Source organism: Pseudopipra pipra, chromosome 3, assembly GCF_036250125.1.
Source record: "Pseudopipra pipra isolate bDixPip1 chromosome 3, bDixPip1.hap1, whole genome shotgun sequence".
In the NCBI taxonomy this organism is placed as follows: domain Eukaryota; kingdom Metazoa; phylum Chordata; class Aves; order Passeriformes; family Pipridae; genus Pseudopipra; species Pseudopipra pipra.
Genome location: NC_087551.1, coordinates 66,912,079 through 66,933,498, shown reverse-complemented (window position 1 = coordinate 66,933,498; position 21,420 = coordinate 66,912,079). Strand labels below are relative to the sequence as shown.

The 21,420-nt window shown below is 36.2% G+C and overlaps 1 protein-coding gene across 1 annotated transcript in view; it reads left to right on the top strand.

The window, feature by feature from the left end:
- Positions 1-21,420, top strand: part of RFX6 (regulatory factor X6) — a 35,566-nt gene that overhangs the window by 6,507 nt on the left and 7,639 nt on the right. Inside the window, exons 5-13 of the mRNA XM_064649698.1 lie at positions 4,562-4,639; positions 7,655-7,682; positions 11,919-12,026; positions 14,320-14,397; positions 14,491-14,604; positions 16,632-16,681; positions 17,082-17,241; positions 18,651-18,795; positions 19,993-20,102. Coding sequence (XP_064505768.1) covers positions 4,562-4,639; positions 7,655-7,682; positions 11,919-12,026; positions 14,320-14,397; positions 14,491-14,604; positions 16,632-16,681; positions 17,082-17,241; positions 18,651-18,795; positions 19,993-20,102 — 871 coding nt within the window. The remainder of the gene's footprint in view (positions 1-4,561; positions 4,640-7,654; positions 7,683-11,918; positions 12,027-14,319; positions 14,398-14,490; positions 14,605-16,631; positions 16,682-17,081; positions 17,242-18,650; positions 18,796-19,992; positions 20,103-21,420) is intronic.

Genomic DNA, 21,420 nt, shown 5'->3' with positions numbered 1-21,420 from the left:
TCTCTGACCATCTATTTTTCTATGTCTGGTGTTGTGGACCATATCCTCAGAACCACAGACTTACTGAGGAGCAAATTAATTTCTAATTTCACCAGGTAGCAGTTTGTCACACAAATATCATTTACAGAAGTATTTCCATTAAATTGATAAGCAAGTTAAGGGACTGATCATCAGTTTTGGGAAATTGCTAGTCACCCTGTTTTCATGTCACACAGACTCTAAATGTTATAAGCTGTTTCTGGGTTACTGAGACTGGTAAGAGAGTTCTTACTAGCAGTTAAATGATATTTTTTAAAGCATGATAGTACAGTGACATTGTATTATTTCTATCGTTGCTATCATTATTACCATATAATACTAGTAGGAACAGTATTAGTACTAACTATTCCTAACAGTGATGTTTTATTTGGCGGTATTGCCTAGGAACTCTGATCATTGTCCAGGACTCTACTGAGTCAGATGCTGCAAAAGCATGAAAGGAAAGAGACAATTCTCCTCCAATGGAATCATTGTTCTTATATTGCAAAGAAAAGTTAATTCCCCAGGAAAAAGGTACCTTACTGGACATTGCATGCATACACAGCAACCTATTGATAGAGCCTGGCTGTGACCAGGAGAAAGCAAAGAAAATCAGTTCCCTTTTCCATCATCTTGAAAGTGACAGAAATTGTTTTTCTCCCATACTGAGACAAGGCCAAGCTCTCTCTAACATTCTCATGAGCATGAATTGGATTTGAGAAAGAGCTCTTGCTCTAATGTGTGGAATCCAGTTGCTGTTTTAAGGTGTGAGATACACAATTGTTAGCTCCTCCTGTGATCCCAAGCAGCACTTGTCATCTCCAGTACTGGACAAAGGACAGACTTAAAACTGGGTCTAATGATTCCTAGAATTCAAGTCAGAGCCTCTTTTCCTCTGTGTTTACATCCAACAACCCATTTAGTGTCAATAATAAAACACTCATTTAAATATTTGGCCAAGAAATACAACACATTGGACACAATTTTGTTAACAAAGTTCATTCATCTCTCATGCTTATGCCAATCACTCTATACCGTTCAACGTAAAGGAAATTTTCTATATTCCCATTCAGTGAAAGAAGGCCCAGTACCATAAATACTGCAAACTGCTCTCTTAGATGAGTATTTCATGAATAACAGTTCTCTGTGCAGCAGGTCCTGAATCCACTTTTTTGCATAGGTAATGTTGAACATACTGTGATAACTGATAGAACTCAGTTATGACCTTCATGGTACATGAATTACAAGCAGCTATTTGGGAAAATGTACAAACTGCTCAATCCATAAGCACAGAAGACTGTTTGAGCTCAAGTTACAATTTAATTTCTTTGTAGACTTTGATCAATGATGAATCTTAGCTTTTATCCATCATGTCTGAAAACTATTATCTTATTTATTAGGAGTGATTTAGTGGGTTAATAAAACTGATATGGCAGCTGGCCCTGTGATAACAAGTTATTGCAAGTCCCTGAACAGCTTAAGCCTATCATTTCCTTATCAGCTACATTTGTGTCAGTGTATGCTAAAATCAGGACTACAAGTAGCATAGGAACATATGTTACAACAAACCACTGAAATAAAAAGAGTAAAGCAGTTCAACTTGTTTTATAAAATGTTTGTTTCAAAAATTGAAAGTAACTTCCTTATGATGACTGGTTAAATTTTATTAATTATACAATAGAAATATAAATAATAAAATACAGATAAACTGTACATACACATAAAAATATGCTCATAAAGAGACAGAAGGCATTTGAAGATGTAGGTTAAAGATATTATCAGTGTGTCTGGGTTTGATATACTACTCTCAATAGGGAGCCCAAAATAACCTATTCAATTAATGACTTTGGCTTGTAAAAGAATAATAATCTTCATACCCTATTACTCTATGAAGTATGCCAGACAGAGAGTGAACAGTAAGATTATATTATTTTTAATAATTTCTGTGTCATGACCAGAAAACTGTATTTTGTAGTACTAAAAATTCAGCTATAGAAATCACTGAAGAAAGTCAGAATGACAAGTGTTGTGCCTTTAATACACACAGAATATGTACGGAAAATATCTATACATAACAAAATATTTCAATGATAAATTTTGATATTTTGGGGCAATCCAGCAGGAATAAGTATATTGCCTCCCACTGGAAACCTGAGAATCTAAATCACATGATAGTTCCTGTTTCTAACCCAAATATATTAATATTGAATTAGATGTTGAATAATCTAGATATTGAATCCTAACTTTGTAAGGAAGTAATGATTTTCCTTGCCTCTGGACTACTCCAGGGAGGGAATGTTAAATTTGTGGTGAAAGTGTAAAGTTTTATTTTTAGAATTTAAAAAATGGCACGTGATTGAAACTGGGAGATTTAAGCTACTGGAAGGAGATGTAGGCAACTGCTTGTTTACACTGCCAGTGAAAAATGTGCAGATAGCATTGTTAAAGAAGTGGTCACAGCTCTATTTTTTTTCATTCTGTTCAGTGGACAACCTTTACAACGTAATGACTAAATAAATGCTGTTATTTCAAAGAACCCATACATGTGTATTTTCAATACCTCTTGTGTCACATCTAAAATTACTTAATTTTCATGAAAGAAGAAAAAAATGCATTTGTGTCAGAACTCTGTCAAATATTAGGAATTTCCATATCCAGGTCTTTAGCCCATGTCTGTAAGTTTAATACTGCTAAACCAAAAATGATGGATGAAAATCTTCAGGACTTTAGCTCACAACATAGGTGACATAACATGTGAGCTGGAGGACAACCATTTAGTACTGTAACATTTAATGAAAGGTTCCATTGGCATCCTAAACCACACTGAGGTGTCAGTTTGATCAGCCTGACTTTAACGGAGAAAAAGAGAACTGTTATGAGTAGATGGTCCTATGTCTGAGCTTTTACGTTAACAGGTATTTAAAAATAGTCAGTTCATCACATCATCATCCCTCAGAAAAATGAGGGCAAGAAAACTAAAAGTGAATAAAGAGGGGAGAAACTTTTGGCTTTCCTAGGGGTTGACAGGTGCCACAGTGATATAGCAGTGTTATGTAGACTCATCAGTTTCAGGAAAACACTAAAAGTGATGATGTTTGACAACAGCACTTTTCATCATGTTTTTGACTGTAAAATCCTGAACTCACACAACAGACTGTCCAGTAACAGAATATTTCAGCTGAGATTTTCAAAGCTACCTAGGCTAGGCAAATATATCATCCTAATGAATATTTTCTTAGCTATAATTTACATCTAATGCCTTTAATCAGATTTGTAAATATAAAGCACTTGAGGATTTTGTTCTTACATGTGATAGTCCCATGCAAGAACAAACAAAATACTGTGATTTTTTTTTTTAATGAGCATCATCAGGAACAGCAGAAATGAGATAAATACTTTTGTTAATGTGTTTTATGAACTATTTGCTGGGTCTTTGTTGTCTTAAGAATGCATTTCTTCAAGCTTTTGAGAAGTTTCAGTGAAATCAGTGCAATGTGTTGCAGCGTACCTCTGAGTTAATTTTGATTTACACACAAGGTACTCAAATTGCAAGTGTTACTTCGAAGTAGCTCGGTTAAACCAGCTGCTGTAGCTTTTTCAAGCTAATTTTAGTAAAAAACAATTGAACCTCAGTATACTATCCATAACATTCTTAGACAAATTTCATTTAACACAATCAGTTTTTAAATCTACAAGACAGGGGCTATCACCTTTGATAGATGAACTCAAGCAAACTTTGCTATGACCAGTAAGGAAAGAGCTGCCCCCAGCTTGCTCCCCTGCCCTTCTCCAGAAGGTCATTTATTTTGTAGCAGAGTCAGTGGAAAGCAGTAAGTATCCACTGCACAGCCAGTTTTCTCAGCACCAACACCCCCTCTTTAGCACCTTTGCTGTCTTCAATTAAGGTGTTGGGCATAGCACTGCAAAGCCTGAGCAATAGGCATGTTTCCTTCTGCAAGCTCTATTTGAGAGCAGTAATCTCCAGGAGAGCAGCAAGGGAACAAATGTGGATAAGAACTGCTTAAATGGCTAAATAATTCAGAATTAGTTGGCCTACAACGCGACAGAAGAGTGAATGAATGACATGTTAGCATTTTTAGTCTAGGAGGCTGAACACTAAGTTATAGGGTACACCGACAAGCTATTTTCAACTGAGAAGTACTCTGAGAGACTGTCTAAATAAAGCAGTGGTAAGACATAAAATAAACCTGGTAGATCAAACCCAGCGCCCTTTCAACAAATGAAGTCAAATGAAACAGAATGCATATTAGGGAAAACAGATGTAACATGTTTCTGTATTTTCTGTTCCAGCTACATTTTTGTAAGAGAGAAAGTATTTTAAATTTAAAGAAGACCCTATCCTTGAATTTTTGATAAAATCATGACAATAATGTTTTCTATGAGACCAGATTGTATTCTATGCCACTGGAAGGAATTGTTAGACACAGTTTAGAAGAGTTTTCATAAAGCATTTAAAATCAATTAGACCACTTGCTTTACTTGACAGGTCACTCATAAACACTCCCCTTTTTTTTTTCCACAGGTACCACTATTATGGAATTGGCATTAAAGAAAGCAGCGCATACTACCATTCTGTGTATTCTGGAAAAGGCTTAACCAGGTACAATAACATAACTTCTGAGACTTAGTCAGTGAAGGTCTAACTTTAACCTTCCCTTAGAAGGTACTTGTAGCACTCTACTTTTTGTTTCTACCAGAACTAGTATTGCTGCTTATCTCAGTGTTTGTTTTAAGATGTTGTTTTAGATATTTTGCTAGTGTCTTCCAATCTGACCCCACCACAGTCTGTGTAGAGCTGCATCAACTTATGACAGAGGAGCATTTGTTCAAGTTTGTATGAGGCAGAAAAATCCCATTTCCAGGGCACTTGTCTCATTTTGTTTGCTTGTGTGTCACCCTGTGAGTTCTTTCCCCAGGACAGCTTTCCATTATGAAACGTCTAGAGAATGGTGTGAAGCTGGCACCTGTGGGGCAGGAGGGAGGGGTCTGTATAGATTAATATTTACAGGTCCTTTGACTGGCTAATATCAGTTTAAACCTAACCCAGGAAGCTCTAATTATATTTATTTAAGGGACAGCTAGTAGGATCAATACTTTACGATAGCTGCCTGTTGGTTTGCCAAAGATTAATAGTTCGTAAAACAAATGTCTCTGTTCACATATGGCTTGAATGATGGCTTTCATTGTCTATGACAGTATACCTGTATAAGTGGGACTCTAAGAAAGGAAAAGAATAAATGAGTTTATAATCACACATAGAAAATTCAGCTGGTGGCAGATTTAGGTTATATTCAAAGAGACCTTTTCCAAACAATAGGACAGTTGTAAAAATTGAGGGTAATGTTTCCAATGATGCTTAAAAGGAGGGCTCTCTCCACTTCAGGACTTATGGTGTAATAGATTCAAATATGCTATTTCCTTATCCAGTATTTATCCAGAGCTGCGGAGGTGTTGCTGGTACACAGTGTATTATTCTTTCATAATACAGAATTATTTCAAACAAACTGTTTATCTAATTGACTAAAAGACAGTTAATTTCATTCAAGGGAATATAATAGCTCTTATTCCTCAGCTTTATGTCAGGCAGTGCCTGTTCATGTAAAGCTCTGTCTTTGCACAATCTAGCAGCACTCAATGCAAAGAAAGTCAAGGTCATGCAAAGTTCCCCACGGCTGGATTTCTGACAGCATACACACACATAAAGATGGCATAGATACTCTCTAAGATTTTCAGGAATACTCATGAGATTCAGTACTTAGGAACATTTTCTTTGCGTTAGGACCTGTGCTGCCCTGTATGAGATGTTGAATTTTCAGGTTCTGGCAGTCTAATTGCCTCCTTAGCTGATTTAGAACAGAAGCTCAAATGCTCATTTTGTACCATCTGGACCACAACTGTGGTTAGATTTTTCTGTGTGAACAGAATAAGGCAGTACCCTGGGGTTAAGAACAAGCTTCTGGATAGGGAAAGAGTCAGGCAGTGCAGGGATTCATAGTTGAATCTCCCAGTTGCTGGCTGCTACATATAGTGATCCATAAAATCTGTCCTTTGTCTGATATCTCTTCTAGGTGAGCTATAAAAATGGTTCCTGGGTCAAAAATAGGCAGGAAAAATATATGGGTTGATAATGATGTCAGATCACATCATGCCCATGCACAAATATAGACTTATGGAGGCCTTTACCACAAGGTTTGCATGTCAGCTGGCAGCTTGACCAGAGATTAGATGGGACAATGGGCTTCAATTTAGTTGCCTAAATATAGACCTCTACACTGCAATTTCAAACTTAATTGGCATTCATGTATTAATATTTAGGTAACTGAGCTGAGTACAATAGTCCTTAAATGCAAGGTTGCAGTGCCTGAATCTTTAAATTGTAAATTTGACCTCCTGATTCTCCTAAATATCAAGCCTTGCACAGTGAAAGGAGCCCACCTAACACCAGAAATGGTTTGTATCCACAGTACTGCGTGAAGGGTAGCTTTAGCTAGCAATTAAGGCTCTGGAAGAGCACTGCTAGCAGGTGCTGCCTCACATTTTTGCTGTACATTCTGTGTACATTTTGCTGAACATGCAGAAATCCAGAGCCCATAACAAATATATCTAGCTAGGAAGTTAATTAGATCTATGTTGTAATCAGCTGAGTAATGCCTTCATTTATACATATCTATCAACAGGCAAGGGAATGCTGTAGGTAACATATGCTGGATCATCATGTGGTGGGAATTGTTAGGCACCTGTGTTTGGCCCGGGCAGGAGGAATTCCACAGCTACTCAGCCTCTGTTTTTCTGTTCTGCCAGCAGAGCATCTTAACAGCAGGAAACCACAATACTGCCCCTAATAATCCTAAGACTCCATGTTGCCCACAGTATCTTATCAGTTGGCAGCTAGTGGTACAGGAAAAAAAAATAGTCAAACAACATTTATCATTATACTGATCCACTAGAATCGCTGTTATTACACATTCTCTCTACTTTAGTAGTTATAATTTAAAACGTGGTTTATGATTTCTACATGGAAGGGTAGTCTGATAGTCCAATGACTTCATTGAGAATCTCTGGATAGGACATTCACCATACTGCAACATATTTTTGCCCATTAACAAATCTTTGATCTCAGAAATGAATTTTATCAAAATAGTACTGTGGTGAGAAAGAATAGGAAATCACCATGATTTCCTAATTTTCCCAAGAACTGTAAATTCTATATATACTTTTTCTGCTCTGAATTTACTTAGGTCTATCAAAACCTGTATTTATTTCCTCATAAAAACCTTATGGACTTGCATCTATGCTATCCTTTTGCTGTTTGCGAAGTTGCAAAGTTCCAAACAAAAAGCTGAAACTGGGTTTTATACTTTACTGTTTAGTCAATGGTCTGAAGCTTCATGTTTTATAACACATCAGTAGGTTTCCAGATATCCTCAGGCATCTGCAAATCAGTGGAAGAAATTAAGGAAAAAACCATGACTTTTACTAGAGTTACATTTGGAAAAATGTGATAATTTTTATAATAGATCTATTATTTATATATATATACACACCTATATGCACCTCATCTCTATAAATGTTCTGCTTAGGAAAAAAAAATAACTGAATGTGTTTATTTTCAAAGGTTTTCTGGAAGCAAGCTAAAAAATGAGGTAAGTGCTGTAGCCTGTTTTCTTTTACTTCTGTTGTAATCCAAATATGAAGTGACCTGTGATTTTCTTCACATTAATTTCTTTTAAAATTGCAACAGTATTTTTCATTACACATTAGACTGCATAATCTTTTTTGATGATGCTGAGTATTTGTTCCTCTAAATATTCAAAGAAAAATAAGATTGGAAGACACCTTCTAGGGTTCCCATGGCAATCCAACTCCCCATAACCATAGATGTTCATAATAGACCATTTTAAGTAAAGGATCAAGAGCTTACTTGATTTTTTGTATATATTACCTTTGCTGGAGGACTTTTTCAGAATCTCATTTGCCTGACTTGAAGCCAAATAGAAAGCTTTTTTTTTCATAAACTGAAATTTTTGCCTTCTGATCAGGATTGTCTTTCTCTACTTTTTGCTCTTCATGACATTGTGTTGTAATATGTCTTTTTGCTGCTTTTGCTTGTTGGATGGAACAAACAGCAGCTTTTAGTAATTTCTGATCAGCCTTTCGGCCTTTCACCATACTTGTTCTGATTTGAGTACCTTTGGAGTAAAAAAAAACCATAAAGCCTTGTAAATGGCATATTTGCAATTTCTGTTGGAAATATCCCTTCTGCTGACCCCTAGAACAGGATCTGGTTTTGTTGGTTTTTGCTCTCCCAAAGTAGTCTACATTTTCACAACTCTATACTATGGTATAGTCATTGTCATTATGGTCATATTTATACCAGAAAATTATGTATTATTGTGCAATAAGGGTTAAGGGTTGATCCTAGTATTTTTCTTTGACACTGAGTTCAGCTGGCATGGAATATCCTGCATCCATATTATTAAACTCCTGAACCTGCAAAAGAACATAGGCACATCTCAGCCACATTGCCACAGAGAAACATCCCTAACATGCAGTACCTGTTGAAGTATGACCAGAAAGTGTTTGGGATGCTACTAATTGGCATGGGCCGAAAGAATGCCAGAGACCATTCTGAATAATACTGTTCCAGTATTGCCTGGGAATGTTTCCTGACACCATTTAATTTACTAGACTAGATACGCCTTCTGTGATCAACTGATACACAGCAAGACTTTCACCTTTTTCATTTCCAGATAAGAAACTCCTAGCTAATAGCAGACATTCTTATTGGTCCCTGAGAGTGTAGTTTTGCTCTATTGATTTTCATCCCCTTTATTACAATTATCTCAAAGCCATCCAGATCTTTCTACATGACCTCTTGGTCTTCCTCTGTTGATGATTTCATTAGCTCATGTCAACCAATTTAATCTATGAAATGTTCAGTGAGATCAGCCCCAAGTTTGAACTTTGAGAATCTTCCCTTCAATCCCTTTTCAACCCAGTAGTTTCCCTGTCAACACAACTTGTTAGCCTTTCAGCTGGAGCCAGCTTCTTAAACATTTTTACATTCTTTTACTAATCCCCACTCTCACCAGTGTAAGTAATCATTTCCCATGGTGACACCACATCGAGCATTTTAGTGAGGTTCAGATAGATTAGATTTGCTGCAATTTCCCTGTTCAGATAATCAGCTATCTTATCAAATACAGATACTGCTATGCCATGGGATATTCCCAACAAATTCATAAGCACTACTTCAGCATTCATTTGTTCAGTTTTGGGACAGAATATATCTAGTTCCCTTGGCATAAATGAATGCATATTTACTTCCATCTCTGATGTGGCATTCCCAGTTTGCCTTGTAATTCAAAGTCCCACAAATCTGTCTTGTTTCTACCCCAAAGTTCCCTTGTCCTCCCAGAAAAAATGTTCACAGATGATGTGGTAGAGATATGTGAGAAAAGGCACATCAGTATGAGTTTTTGATTGTCTATCTCTGTGTTGTCTGAAAATATTCAGACAGTTCTTAAAAGAAACAGGTCTTTCATAGTCAAAACTGAACTACAATAATTTCAGCCTATGGAAAATTTGGCATCATACTTTCCATTAATATGAACAGGTAATAGATATATCCTTACTCATTTGCTTGAAAGTACATGCTATCAGGTATTCCAGAAAGATTTACAATGATTGCATAAGGTCTAATTCTCAGTAGGAACATAAAGACATCGAAAAGATGTTGAAGCACTGATTGTCTAAATATAATGAGTAAATGGCATTTGAATGAATACTTATTGAGTGCCAGGGACACTGTTTACTTCTGGTATGTTTTATCGCATTTTCTAGTATTCTCTCTGTAGGGGGAGATATCAGCAAATTCTTTTATCTAAACCAGTTAGTGCACCATTAGAGTCTGTATGGTTAATTAGGCAGATAATATTACTGTCATTATCTTAATGTTAAATGGCCATTAGAAACAGATGGCCTTAAATTGAAAGGGCAAGTGGCAGCAGGTTAAAATATTAAGCCTAGAACTGAGGCACAGTCATATATAAGTCCATTAGCAAGGTAAAAAACATTGCATACTCTCTTAAACCTCCCACCACAATCACTACTTCTTTTAAATAAGCAAATCCCTTTTAATCAAAGCTTTTAATATATTTCATGGGTAATTGCATAATAAAATCACTAACACTACTCCTGTTATAAAAGAAACCCCGAAAGAACCTCCTTATATTGATAGACGATTATAACACCAAAAGTATTGACACAGAGAGGTACTAAGGTTTCTAATTTCTACAATTTCTTTGACTTAGAGCTTTAGATGTGTTTGCATAGTAGATAGCATAGACAAAATTCATTTACATAGTGTATGCTTTTGTTTCTTGCTGTCTGTTTTGGCAGACACATCTCCCTCTAAAAATAGGGCTATATGTATGTTGAATAAGTCAGTTACAGCTATAGTTTTCTGAATTCAGTATTTAAGAGAACTTCACTTGAAAATAGCCTCCAATTAATGAGTCAACATTTATAGATATATAGTCCCCTTGGCACACTTTTACACTGTATGTTGCACTCTGTAACTACTATTCCCACTTTAGAAAAATCTGACTGTATGCCAAGAGGTAGGAAATGGTCACTTCAAGTTCCATTCAAAAGCCTGTTGCATAAATTTCATCCATTAGGACAGAGGGAATCTAAGCAGAAGTAATGGATTTACCACAGGAATATGCAGAAGGCTAGCTTGTGGCTCTGTACACTGACTTGATGTAAGGACTGGTTAGGCTAAAATGGACAAAGGGTTTCAGCCAAACGGTCTTTAGATTTGAATGCAATCCTGTGAGAATAAGTACAGTTCAGCAGTAAGGACAGAATCATAATACGGATTGTATTGCTTCTCTTGAAGATGAGGGTTTCACCTTAATTATAGCATTTAGGAGCTTAATAGGCCTAATAAGGTGTGCATTATAACTATAAACATAATTACCCTATATTACTACAAGATGTACTCAAGATCTGTTCTCAGTCTGTAAGTAGAACAAGATGTGTCTACAATATTTTAGATATCACAAGCTAAGGAGACTTAATGTGTGAAATCTAAGAACAGAAAGAAACTCTCAGATCAGCAGAATTTAGCATAATTCAGGAGGAATTTATCTTGTGTCCGGGTCAACATCGACCATGTCCCGACAAAGTGGAAAACACTAAATGGGAATATCTTACTGAGAATGGGAATATTCTTCCTGCGATGTAAAACTGGGACTTCATGTCAAGTCTGCCACAATCACAGAAAGCTATATAATAAATACATGGTACAGAAGTATCCACAGATCATATATACCATCACATCCATAACACCATAAACTATTACCAAACTTTATGATAAACTAAAATAACAGTTGGCATAGTAAAATAGCTGAAATCATGATTGCTCTGCTATCAGAGCAGGAAGAGAGGAGGAGAGAACAGTAATATCTCCGCTACTCTAGATCCTTACACTAGAAGGATACATATTAAATAAAAGTTAGGGTCTCCTTGAATCACAGGATCACAGTCCACACTGTAGAGAAGAGTAGCATTTTACTTTAGCTTTTAAACATAGATTAAATCCAAAGCTTGTAGAATTCCATGAAGTAATGTGTCTCAGATGCTACTTCACTCTGAAAATTGTGTTTGATGGAGTTTAAATCTAGACAAATATTTAATAACTTTCCTGAGCTGGTATCCAGATCTGGATAAGCATCAATATTTTTGAAGGATTATCTGAATGCAAGTATTCTGATATGTAGAGAGACTTATGAGATAATATACAAGTTTAGCATGATTTGTTGGTTTCAGTTGTATCAATATTAGCTGTTTCTGTTTTTTCCTTTCTGTTTCAGGGTGGTTTTACTCGTAAATATTCTCTGAGTTCCAAAACTGGAACACTCCTCCCAGAGTTTCCAAGTGCTCAACACCTTTTGCTTCAAGGGTGCATTTCTAAAGACAAGGTAAAATGTGAGCTGCTTCTTTTCCGACTTTAAGATCAAAAATTTGCCACAGAATGTTTCTTCGTATCTTAACCTTTGAGGTATTGACATGAAAGAGCCAGAAATGTCCATAATCAAATAGAGGTGACTGATTTATAGAGGGGGCAAACCTTTACTAACACCGATTAACCGGCTTTCCACTGGAAAGGTGGTTGAATTATTTACCTATTAACTGACCCAGTATTTTACAAACTGATGGTATGTAAGACGGGGAGAGCAAAACAAACAAATAACTGAGAGTTGTATTCTTTCCAAATACCTTTGGATTTAAGGTAAGTTTTTTGTTCTGATTAGAACAGAACAAATAATTCACAACAAATAATTAGATGAATTTTACTCTCTTTCATTGTTTGAAAAGAGACTGAAAATCTGAACACCTGGGCTTTTTTTAATTACTAAAATCATTGCGTATCCTAAGTATAACTGTTCAGTTAAAAGTATCTCTCTCATGTTTTATGTCTTTGACTCATTGCCCGTGTGTTATGTCTGTGTTGTTTCTGGTCACATTACAGGCTGCTACATCCCTGAACTGTTCTAGAAACCTTTTGATAGACGTTGTGAACTCTCCAATTTAGCCTCCAGTGCAGGTCATGATGGTGACTGTTTTGAGATATGTTGCTTTAAAGCTTTTTGGTTTTGAGCCCTTCCTCTTAAGCTTTTTTCTAGGAAAGTAGTGAAGCCTAGGATTCCTGTAGTGAGAAGCTAAACAAAAGGAGCCATCTTAGCTGAAAATATTACAGTTTCTAAAGAAAGCCCAGGTGTACTCAGCAGTGTGCACTACCTGTTGCTATAGCCTCCATCAGTGAATTGACATCTCTCCTATATATAAGTCTCATAATATTTAAATCTGAAGAACATTTGAGGTTCCTTGCAAACCCAACACAGCACTGTAAACTGATTTTTACTGCTCCAATGATGAAGAAAAATTTGCAACTCTTTTCCCCTTCATTTTTTAATCAGCAGCATTGTGCCTGACTGTCTGGGGACAGACTTGTGGAGTTGTAGGAGACTGGGAAGAGAGATGAATTTCAGTGTATCTCCTGTGCTCTCCTTCCTTGCTGCTCTTTCCTCATTTCTAATTCTCTTATTTCCTGCTTTCTTTCCTTACCATCTTTCCCCTCCTTCATCTTTTCTGACCAAGGATTATTGAACCTAAGATACTTAGGTACGCTGTTGAAGACAGTCCATACATGAGGTTTGACTCCTGCATTAAACTCCTAGAAATTTCTTGCACCTGAAATCTCTGAAGAGTCCATAAATGTAGCATTCTGCAATAAAATAGATGGGTAATTTCTGCATTTAATGTTTCTGAAGAAAACTTACCTAAACTTTAAACTTCCATCAACCCCTTTCAAAAACAATTCTTTAAAATGTTCTTAGATCTCACACTTTGCCATTGTTTTTCAAAGATACATAGTTACAGTAGCAGATCTGAAAGTCAGAAAGATTCTACTTTCAAAGAAATCTGCATGCTAAACCTGTTGCAATTAGATGGTACTAGGTTCACGCGAAATCTGATAGTGTTTTGCTGGAGAAGTTCACAAGCTGTGACAACTTTTCTGTGATTCAGGACCACAAGAATTGTTTTGATAGCATTTTTCTTTTCTTAAAATAGTTTAGTGTATTTCTTGTCTTATAATTTGCTACAAATTTTAAAAAATACTGCCTTTTTTTTTTTTTTGAATAAGAGAGCACTCCACTCAGATAAAGTAGCCTGATGAGATGAAAGGGAGTTCTGCTTTTTAAAGTTCAGTTCATGTAGGGCAGTGATTAAACTTTGACCAAATGACTGGCAGCTATTTTCTCATTTGTCCAAGTAGATGATGTTTCAGAACACTCATAGACGCCTATAGTAGCCTAATGATTAACTTGCACTGCTCTTTGGGATTAATCTTAGCTTCAGAAAGGTGAATTTACTTTACCATCTGACTGGATAATCTGACTATTGCCTTACTTTAATACCTACATTTTCACAGTGTATACATGTTCAAATGCTACATTTCTGACAACAATATAAATACTTGACTTAAATAATGCTTGACTAATAATGACTTAAAAATGTTGATAAAACTAGAGATGAGTGCCCTCCTCATCACTTCTGGATATACAGACTGCCTACTTGTGAATATGCATTGCAATATAGTTTATATTGTATGTTTAAATAGCTACAGAAAGCAGAAACCTAGATCACTATAGTGGTAAAGGAGAGAGCTAAGAAACTCAGTTTTATCTTTCTTCCTTCCTTCCAAAACAGGTAGATACTCTTATTATGATGTACAAAACACACTGTCAGTGTGTCCTTGACAATGCAATTAATGGGAACTTCGAAGAGGTAAGGTTCTTTGAACACATATTCTTGGTATATATGCACAGGGAACCAAGAAAGCATTATTTATGTTTATGAATCTGGTTCCTATTCCTTTAGATTCAACATTTCCTATTACATTTTTGGCAAGGAATGCCTGATCATCTTCTTCCCCTGCTTGAAAATCCCATCATCATTGACATCTTCTGTGTCTGTGACTCAATACTATATAAGGTAAGTTAAGCATTTAGCTACATGGATAATATCAACCACATTACAGCTTTTGTATCTGTAAAAACATACAATAACAGGATGACATGACTGCTTTCTGCCTCTACTCTGTAAATTGGCAAGGGAATCATTGAAATAAAGAAATAAAATGGGCACATGTAAGAGCTGAACTCCAGTCTCAGCTCTGCTGCACACTTGCTGTGTAACCACAGGTAGCACACTAACAATGAAATCCTGACCTACTTGCTTGAATGTAGCTAAAAGAAATGTTCATGTGCTTCACTGAAAAGGCTGACTAAGGTAATTCTGGATGAAAATGGAAGGCTTGTTTTCACTTAAAAGAGTACTGTAATTTCTACCAGCAAAGAGAGGCTGTGGCACATGGATGAGGTGATTCCACATGCCAGTCTGCTACTCACAGGTTATGTCAGGCCATGGTTTCATATTATGAAGTTGGAACAATACTGGGTTAAAATATTCCTGCCTCTCCTGCCTGCTGCACTTCATATCTGTTCCTGTGCTGCTAGATGTACCGGAAAAGCTGCTCCCCTGTGAACTGGTTTGGGTTCAAAAAAAATTTTTAAGTAATACTTGTATGCAGAGCTTTTAAGCCATGTGAGTTCTTTGATCTAGTTCATGGCATGATCACACAAATAGTTGAAACAAAGTGAAACTTATGAGTGTTGTAAGGTCTGGATTAGATGATAGTGCACTGGGGGAAAAATAAAAAAATAAATAAATAATGTCACCAAAGTTTCCTAAGATTTTCGTTTCAAAAGTCAGATCAGATCATTATTTAATAGCTGCAAAGTACTTTAAGCTCCTCTGATAGGATATGTCATAGAAATAGAAAAGGATTGTCATACAGATGTCTCTCTAACAGATTTCATATCACATATTGATGGGAAGAAATAACTATTGGCATAACAGTAAACATCAACCTGTCAAAGCAAGAGACTTGGGGCTGTTTAGCCCTGATGCCCTATTGTAATCTATTTGTCATTCTTTACTGTCCAAAAATATGGGGAAAAATCCAGAAATGATGAAAATATGTATTTCTTAGAAGCATAACAATCTGTGAAGTAAGAAGAAGTGTTTTAGTTACCACACGGAAGTAAAGGTAATTAGCATTGAGAATCATAATTACTACCCAGGAGATGAGCCATTAAGCCTCATTTACTTGTAGTGATTACATTGTACTTTGAGTTTATGAGTTTTTTCCTGCTCTAAATGTGCTGTCTCAATAGATTCAATATTAACTTTATTCATGATAAAGATTTAATGTTATAAATTGAATAAGACAGAGTTTCTCAAAAGTTCATAAATTTACCATTGTGCCTCTTCTTTGTCTCTCACTATTTCTTATTAATAATCATGTTAGATGTTCTTGACAGCACAGTGACAAAAGGAAAGAGGAATTACATTGGATTGTTAACAAACCATTTACATTAACAGTGAAAAGAGATTTTTGTGATATAGGCTAACAACTTTGCCCTCCACAATAACATTCCCCAAAGGCCACGCCAGATGGCACATTTTTTGCAAAAAGAGTTCCACACCATACTTAGCTACAGGGTACTATGGCTGAACTCTGAATGCTTTCAGTGCCATGTCCAGTTTGGCAGAAAGAAGAGTCAACAGCACTCAAAGACTTGGGAGATGCTTGAGTATCTGCTTTACAGAGACTTGGTGATGCTAGAAAAGCTGAAGTGTACATGCACCTCACTTCTACTGATTTCCCTACTGGAGGACATGTGGGATAGGATGTCTTGTTTTTTTTCTTGTTTTACCGGTATGCTGACATACATTAAGAATGGGAGCTATCAGTATATAAATATCTCATATGTTCCTATGTAATAGTGACTGGAAAAATCTAGGTATATAAATATCTGGCCAATAGCTTAAATGGCTTTATTCTGTAAAAAAATTCTGTACTTATAACTTTACAATCTAAGTAGGCACGACAGACATGAATGAATGAATGAATGGCCAGTGGAAGCTTGATATAATTTTCTGTTAACTTTTTGAAGGTTCTTACAGATGTACTCATCCCTGCAACAATGCAAGAAATGCCAGAAAGGTAGGTATTTGACAATAATCACAATACATTCTGGCTTTTAGGCATATTCCAAGTAAATAGCAGTAATTCTATATCCTCACAGTATTTACACTCATTTTTAGAACAGTAGAGTATGTATGACAAAATACTGTCAGCTCTGAGGACACCTATAGGACAACTTTAAAATATTACACAGTATTTTAATGTCCCAATTGGCTTACAATTTTTCTTGAGGAGGTACAGATCAATATATTTTCAGTTTTAGCTAAATGATTGGTCATTTCCTGTTTCCTTTTGGTAATACCTGAGGAGTAATTCATAGATAAGTTAGTCATAGATTGAAACCCAATTATTTAAACTAATGCAAGACAATTTTTATTGGTGATTCTCTAAACCATGTTTTGTTTTGTTTTTTTTATAGTTTACTGGCAGATATAAGGAATTTTGCGAAAAACTGGGAACAGTGGGTTGTTTCCTCTTTAGAAAATCTACCAGAAAACCTGACAGATAAGAAATTGCCTATTGCAAGAAGATTTGTTTCCTCCCTGAAACGACAGACGTCATTCTTACACCTAGCACAGGTAAACAGAATAAGACTATACATCAAAAATTTGTTAGTTATATTCAGTGTAGCTTTCTGGCCATGAGATATAATGCATTATTTTTTCAAGGTTGACCTTCAGCCATGGAAGACTTACATCTTGTACTTTTAACCATGAAAGAAGGAAGTGACCATAAATAGATCTGACCAAAACTTCCAATTTTTGTAGTAGAAAAGATAGCAAAGACCATGGTTATAATGAACAGCCATCACTGCAATTTTTGGCAATCAAATGATGAAGTGGAATACGTGTGTATTTGGTTTAGTTCCAAACTGGAAAATTTCAGATGATCTTCTTGCTTAGCAAAGGTTTGCTGTCTTGTCCATGATGTTTTTTAGTGAGCTTATTTCTGTTTGAGTTTTGAGCAAAAAGGGAACATGGGAGTGACAGGGAGTTGGGGACTCCAAGGCTGTGTTGTCCGGCTGCAGGTATCTGCAACTAGGAGTCACCTCCAGGTGATGGTTTTATAGATTATACAGAAGGATACAATGCCTTTTGAGCATTGCTCACTGCTAACAGCTTGGGCTTTGAGGTGGTTGTCCTCATGAATGACTATAAATGCACCATATATTCATCCTGACTTGGTTTTCTCTTTCACAAATATTAAGACAAAAGTAGCACATGGGTGATACTGTGAAGATGATCTGATAGGAAGGCACATTAGAAGAGCATTAGAAGTCTGATGAAAGGGAAACATTATCTTATCTGATCTGTGAAAAAATCCAGCCATGATAGTAAAATTAAACTTAAGGTGATCCCCAGGTGTGAGTCTGTCCTGGTTTTGGCTGGGATATAGTTAATTTTGTTCATTGTAGCTAGTATGGGTCTATATGTTGGATTTGTACTGGACACTGTCAATAATTCAGGGATGTTTTAGCTACTGCTGAGCAGTGTTTACATAGAGTCAAGGCCTTTTTGGCTTCTCACACTGCCCTGCCAGAGAGTAGGTTGGAGGTGCACAGGTTGATGGGAGTGGACACAGCTGGGACAGCTCATCCCAGCTAACTACAGGGACTTTCTATATCATATGGCATCATGATCAGCAATAAAACTAGGGGGAAGTTTGGCAGGGGACCACTGCTTGGGCAGTTGACTGGGCATCAGTCAGTTGATGAGCAGTTGTCTTCATTTGCATCACTTGTCTGTCTTGGACTGTATTTTTCTCTGGTTTTGTTTGTTTGTTTACTTTTTATTATTATTGTTATTGTTTTAATTTTTTCTTTTTAAAAATTATTAAACTGTTTTTACCTCAACCCACAAGTTTTCTTACTTTTTCAATTCTCTCTCCCATTCTGTGACAGGGTAGGGAGTGACTGAGTGGCCATGTGGTGCTTAGCTGCCTGATGTGGCTAAACCACAGCCACATTTTACCTTGCTTTCTTTTACAGATTGCTCGGCCAGCACTGTTTGATCAGCATGTGGTGAATTCCATGGTGTCAGATATTGAAAAAGTTGATTTGAATAGTATTGGTTCTCAGGCACTCCTTGCAGTCTCGGGGAGCACAGACTCTGATGGGGAGGTCTACAGTGAATGTAAGTCCATGGTGATACTAATTTGTATCATTATAATTCACTATTTCATTCCATGCCATACTATTTTACTTGGACTGACTGAGACAAGGCACACATAGACACTGCATTCTGTAATCTAGTACACTGTTAACTTCAGTAGCTTAAGAAAGCTTGTACTGGGAAGTCATCCCAGCTAGATGACTTTAAATGGTTGCTGAAAAATTAATTTACATGTCAGTTGCTAAGTGCAACCAAATCTCTTTTGAAATTTTGATGTAATTAAATGTGGATATTAGCACAGATCAATTCCTGAAAGATGTCTCAAAAATTCCATGTCATTATGGCTTAATGTAATGAATATTTTAATTTTTTTTATGAATGGGGTTTTTTTGATGCAAGTTGATCTTAGATAAATGATTTTCTCTTTAGTGCGGCAGCTATTTTCATACACAGAACAGAGCGAAGTATAAATTCTGAGGGTGTTAATTTTCAAATACATACCAGTTGTTGAAAAATAGATATAGCCTTTTCATTAAAAAGATACCTTTTGTCATAAGAGTGATGTTGATCAGAGTTAAGAGAGCTGAAAGGAATAGCAATGTGTTGTCCTCTAAATATTATTACTTTGATAATGAATGTTTGTTCTCTTTAATGGTTCATAATCCTATTCACATTTTTGAGTTGCCCATTCTCTACTTTTTGTGTAGTTGTTTTTTATTTTATTCTTTGTCTTCTTTCACACTGGTTAAAAAAGAAAAGGAGAAGAGAAATAACTGGTCACTCAGGCACTTTTTTGAAAATGGGAATTGAGGAAGTTAACTTTGCATAACATAGTGAGAAACATGTAAGATTTAAGGGAAACTTAAGACACTACAAATCTGACACATTACAGATAAAACTTTACTAATAAACTTAGTATTAGAAAGGTTTTCAAGGTTGAATCTTAAAAGGAATGAAAAATCTAATCTTCTTTTGGTTTTATTTTCTTGTGAAACTTCATTGTCTTACAGCCCGTGTCATTATAATGCTTAAGTAATTAAAGTATATATGACTGATGGATGTGTGTCTGCTTGCTTTGCTGGGGAATTACTTATTTCTTCATGGCTCTAATTCTTTGCTTTTCCTTTCCATGCTACAATATTGTCATATGGCTGGTGAGTGGCTTTTTTTTGTGTTCAGAATAGTGTGCAATGATATGTTCTCCTTTTTACATGGTAGATGACTCTATTACAGTGTTCCAAGAACTGAAGGACCTTCTAAAGAAGAATGCCACTGTGGAATCATTTATTGAATGGTTGGATACTGTGGTTGAGCAAAGGGTTATCAAGGTACCTTTCAAATGTTCTGCCTGACCCAAGAACAAATCCTACTCCCCTTACTCCTTACATAGACCCTTATGCAGTTCTATCGGTTTCCCACATGGGATTCTCATCTCTACCCCATCTCCTTGCTGTAACAGGGAAGTGTGAAAGATTCCAGTGCTGTTAGATCTAATTAATCATGTTGAGCCTGTTGAACAATCTTGCATGTGTGACCAATTAAGAAATACTGTAACTAAAACAGTAAAGTCAACACTTTCATAAACTTTACATGAAAGAAACCCTTCCAGATTCTGTGTGCATGCAGAATCACAGAGGTATTTCTCAGTGAGTAAGGTGAGCAAAAGTTATTCCTTAGAGAAGCAATTCTTTCTTTCATGGCATTTGGTTGGTACCGCATGTGATATAAGTTACTGCAGCAGGTGGATTCAGAAGTAGCCAACCTCCAGAAGGATTTCTACATACCAGGATGAAAGATACAGTTTCGTAGCATTGTAAGGTGCTGAACACAGTAATTGATGGTTTTGATGGGATTCCCCCGCCCGGCTCCAATTTACAAGATGCATTATCATCACAACTATTTTATATGCATGTAGTTATACAGGGATTAATATACTACAGCTCAGAACAAAATAAAGGAGTTCTGAGTTATATCTCAAGTAAGAGATATCTAACCAATTTGTGACTCTAATAACTGTAAACTAGCAGAATAAGATGTTACACATTGCTTGCTAATAGTTGAACCCAGGTCTCCTCATCAGATTTGTTCTATCTGGAAATGTAATAATTTATCCATCATTTTAGGTGGCATCTTGATATGAGTGGATGTAAAAGGATGAGACAGTGCAGTTAGCATTGACTGGCTGGCAGAAGAGTGACTGCCAGGTACAGGAAAACCATGGGCATGCCATTTTTCCTTTTTTTGCCTGTTTTCCCAAATTTCAATGGAGACAGTGATAGTTTCTTTCTTTTTAAAGTATTCTGAGTTTCTTAACATTTGCTGACATATGTGAACAGCACAATGAGGAGCTCTGGATGATTCAGGGCAGCATAGCCAAAGCAAGTCCTTATCTACACACAAGTCCCTAGTCAAAAAACTCCCACTGAAGCTGAGCAATCTCAATTTATTTTAGAACTGAATGATTATGGTCTAAAATTCATTCCACAATTTCAGAAGAAAATTTCTGATAAAACAAGTCAGGCAGAAAAGGTGAAGCACTTTTCCATTCAGCATCTACTATGTGCTTCTGTATTATTAAAGTTAACAAGTAAGGTTCCTACCATTGCTTTCCTGTAGTTAAGAGGAGAAATACCAACAAGTTCTGAT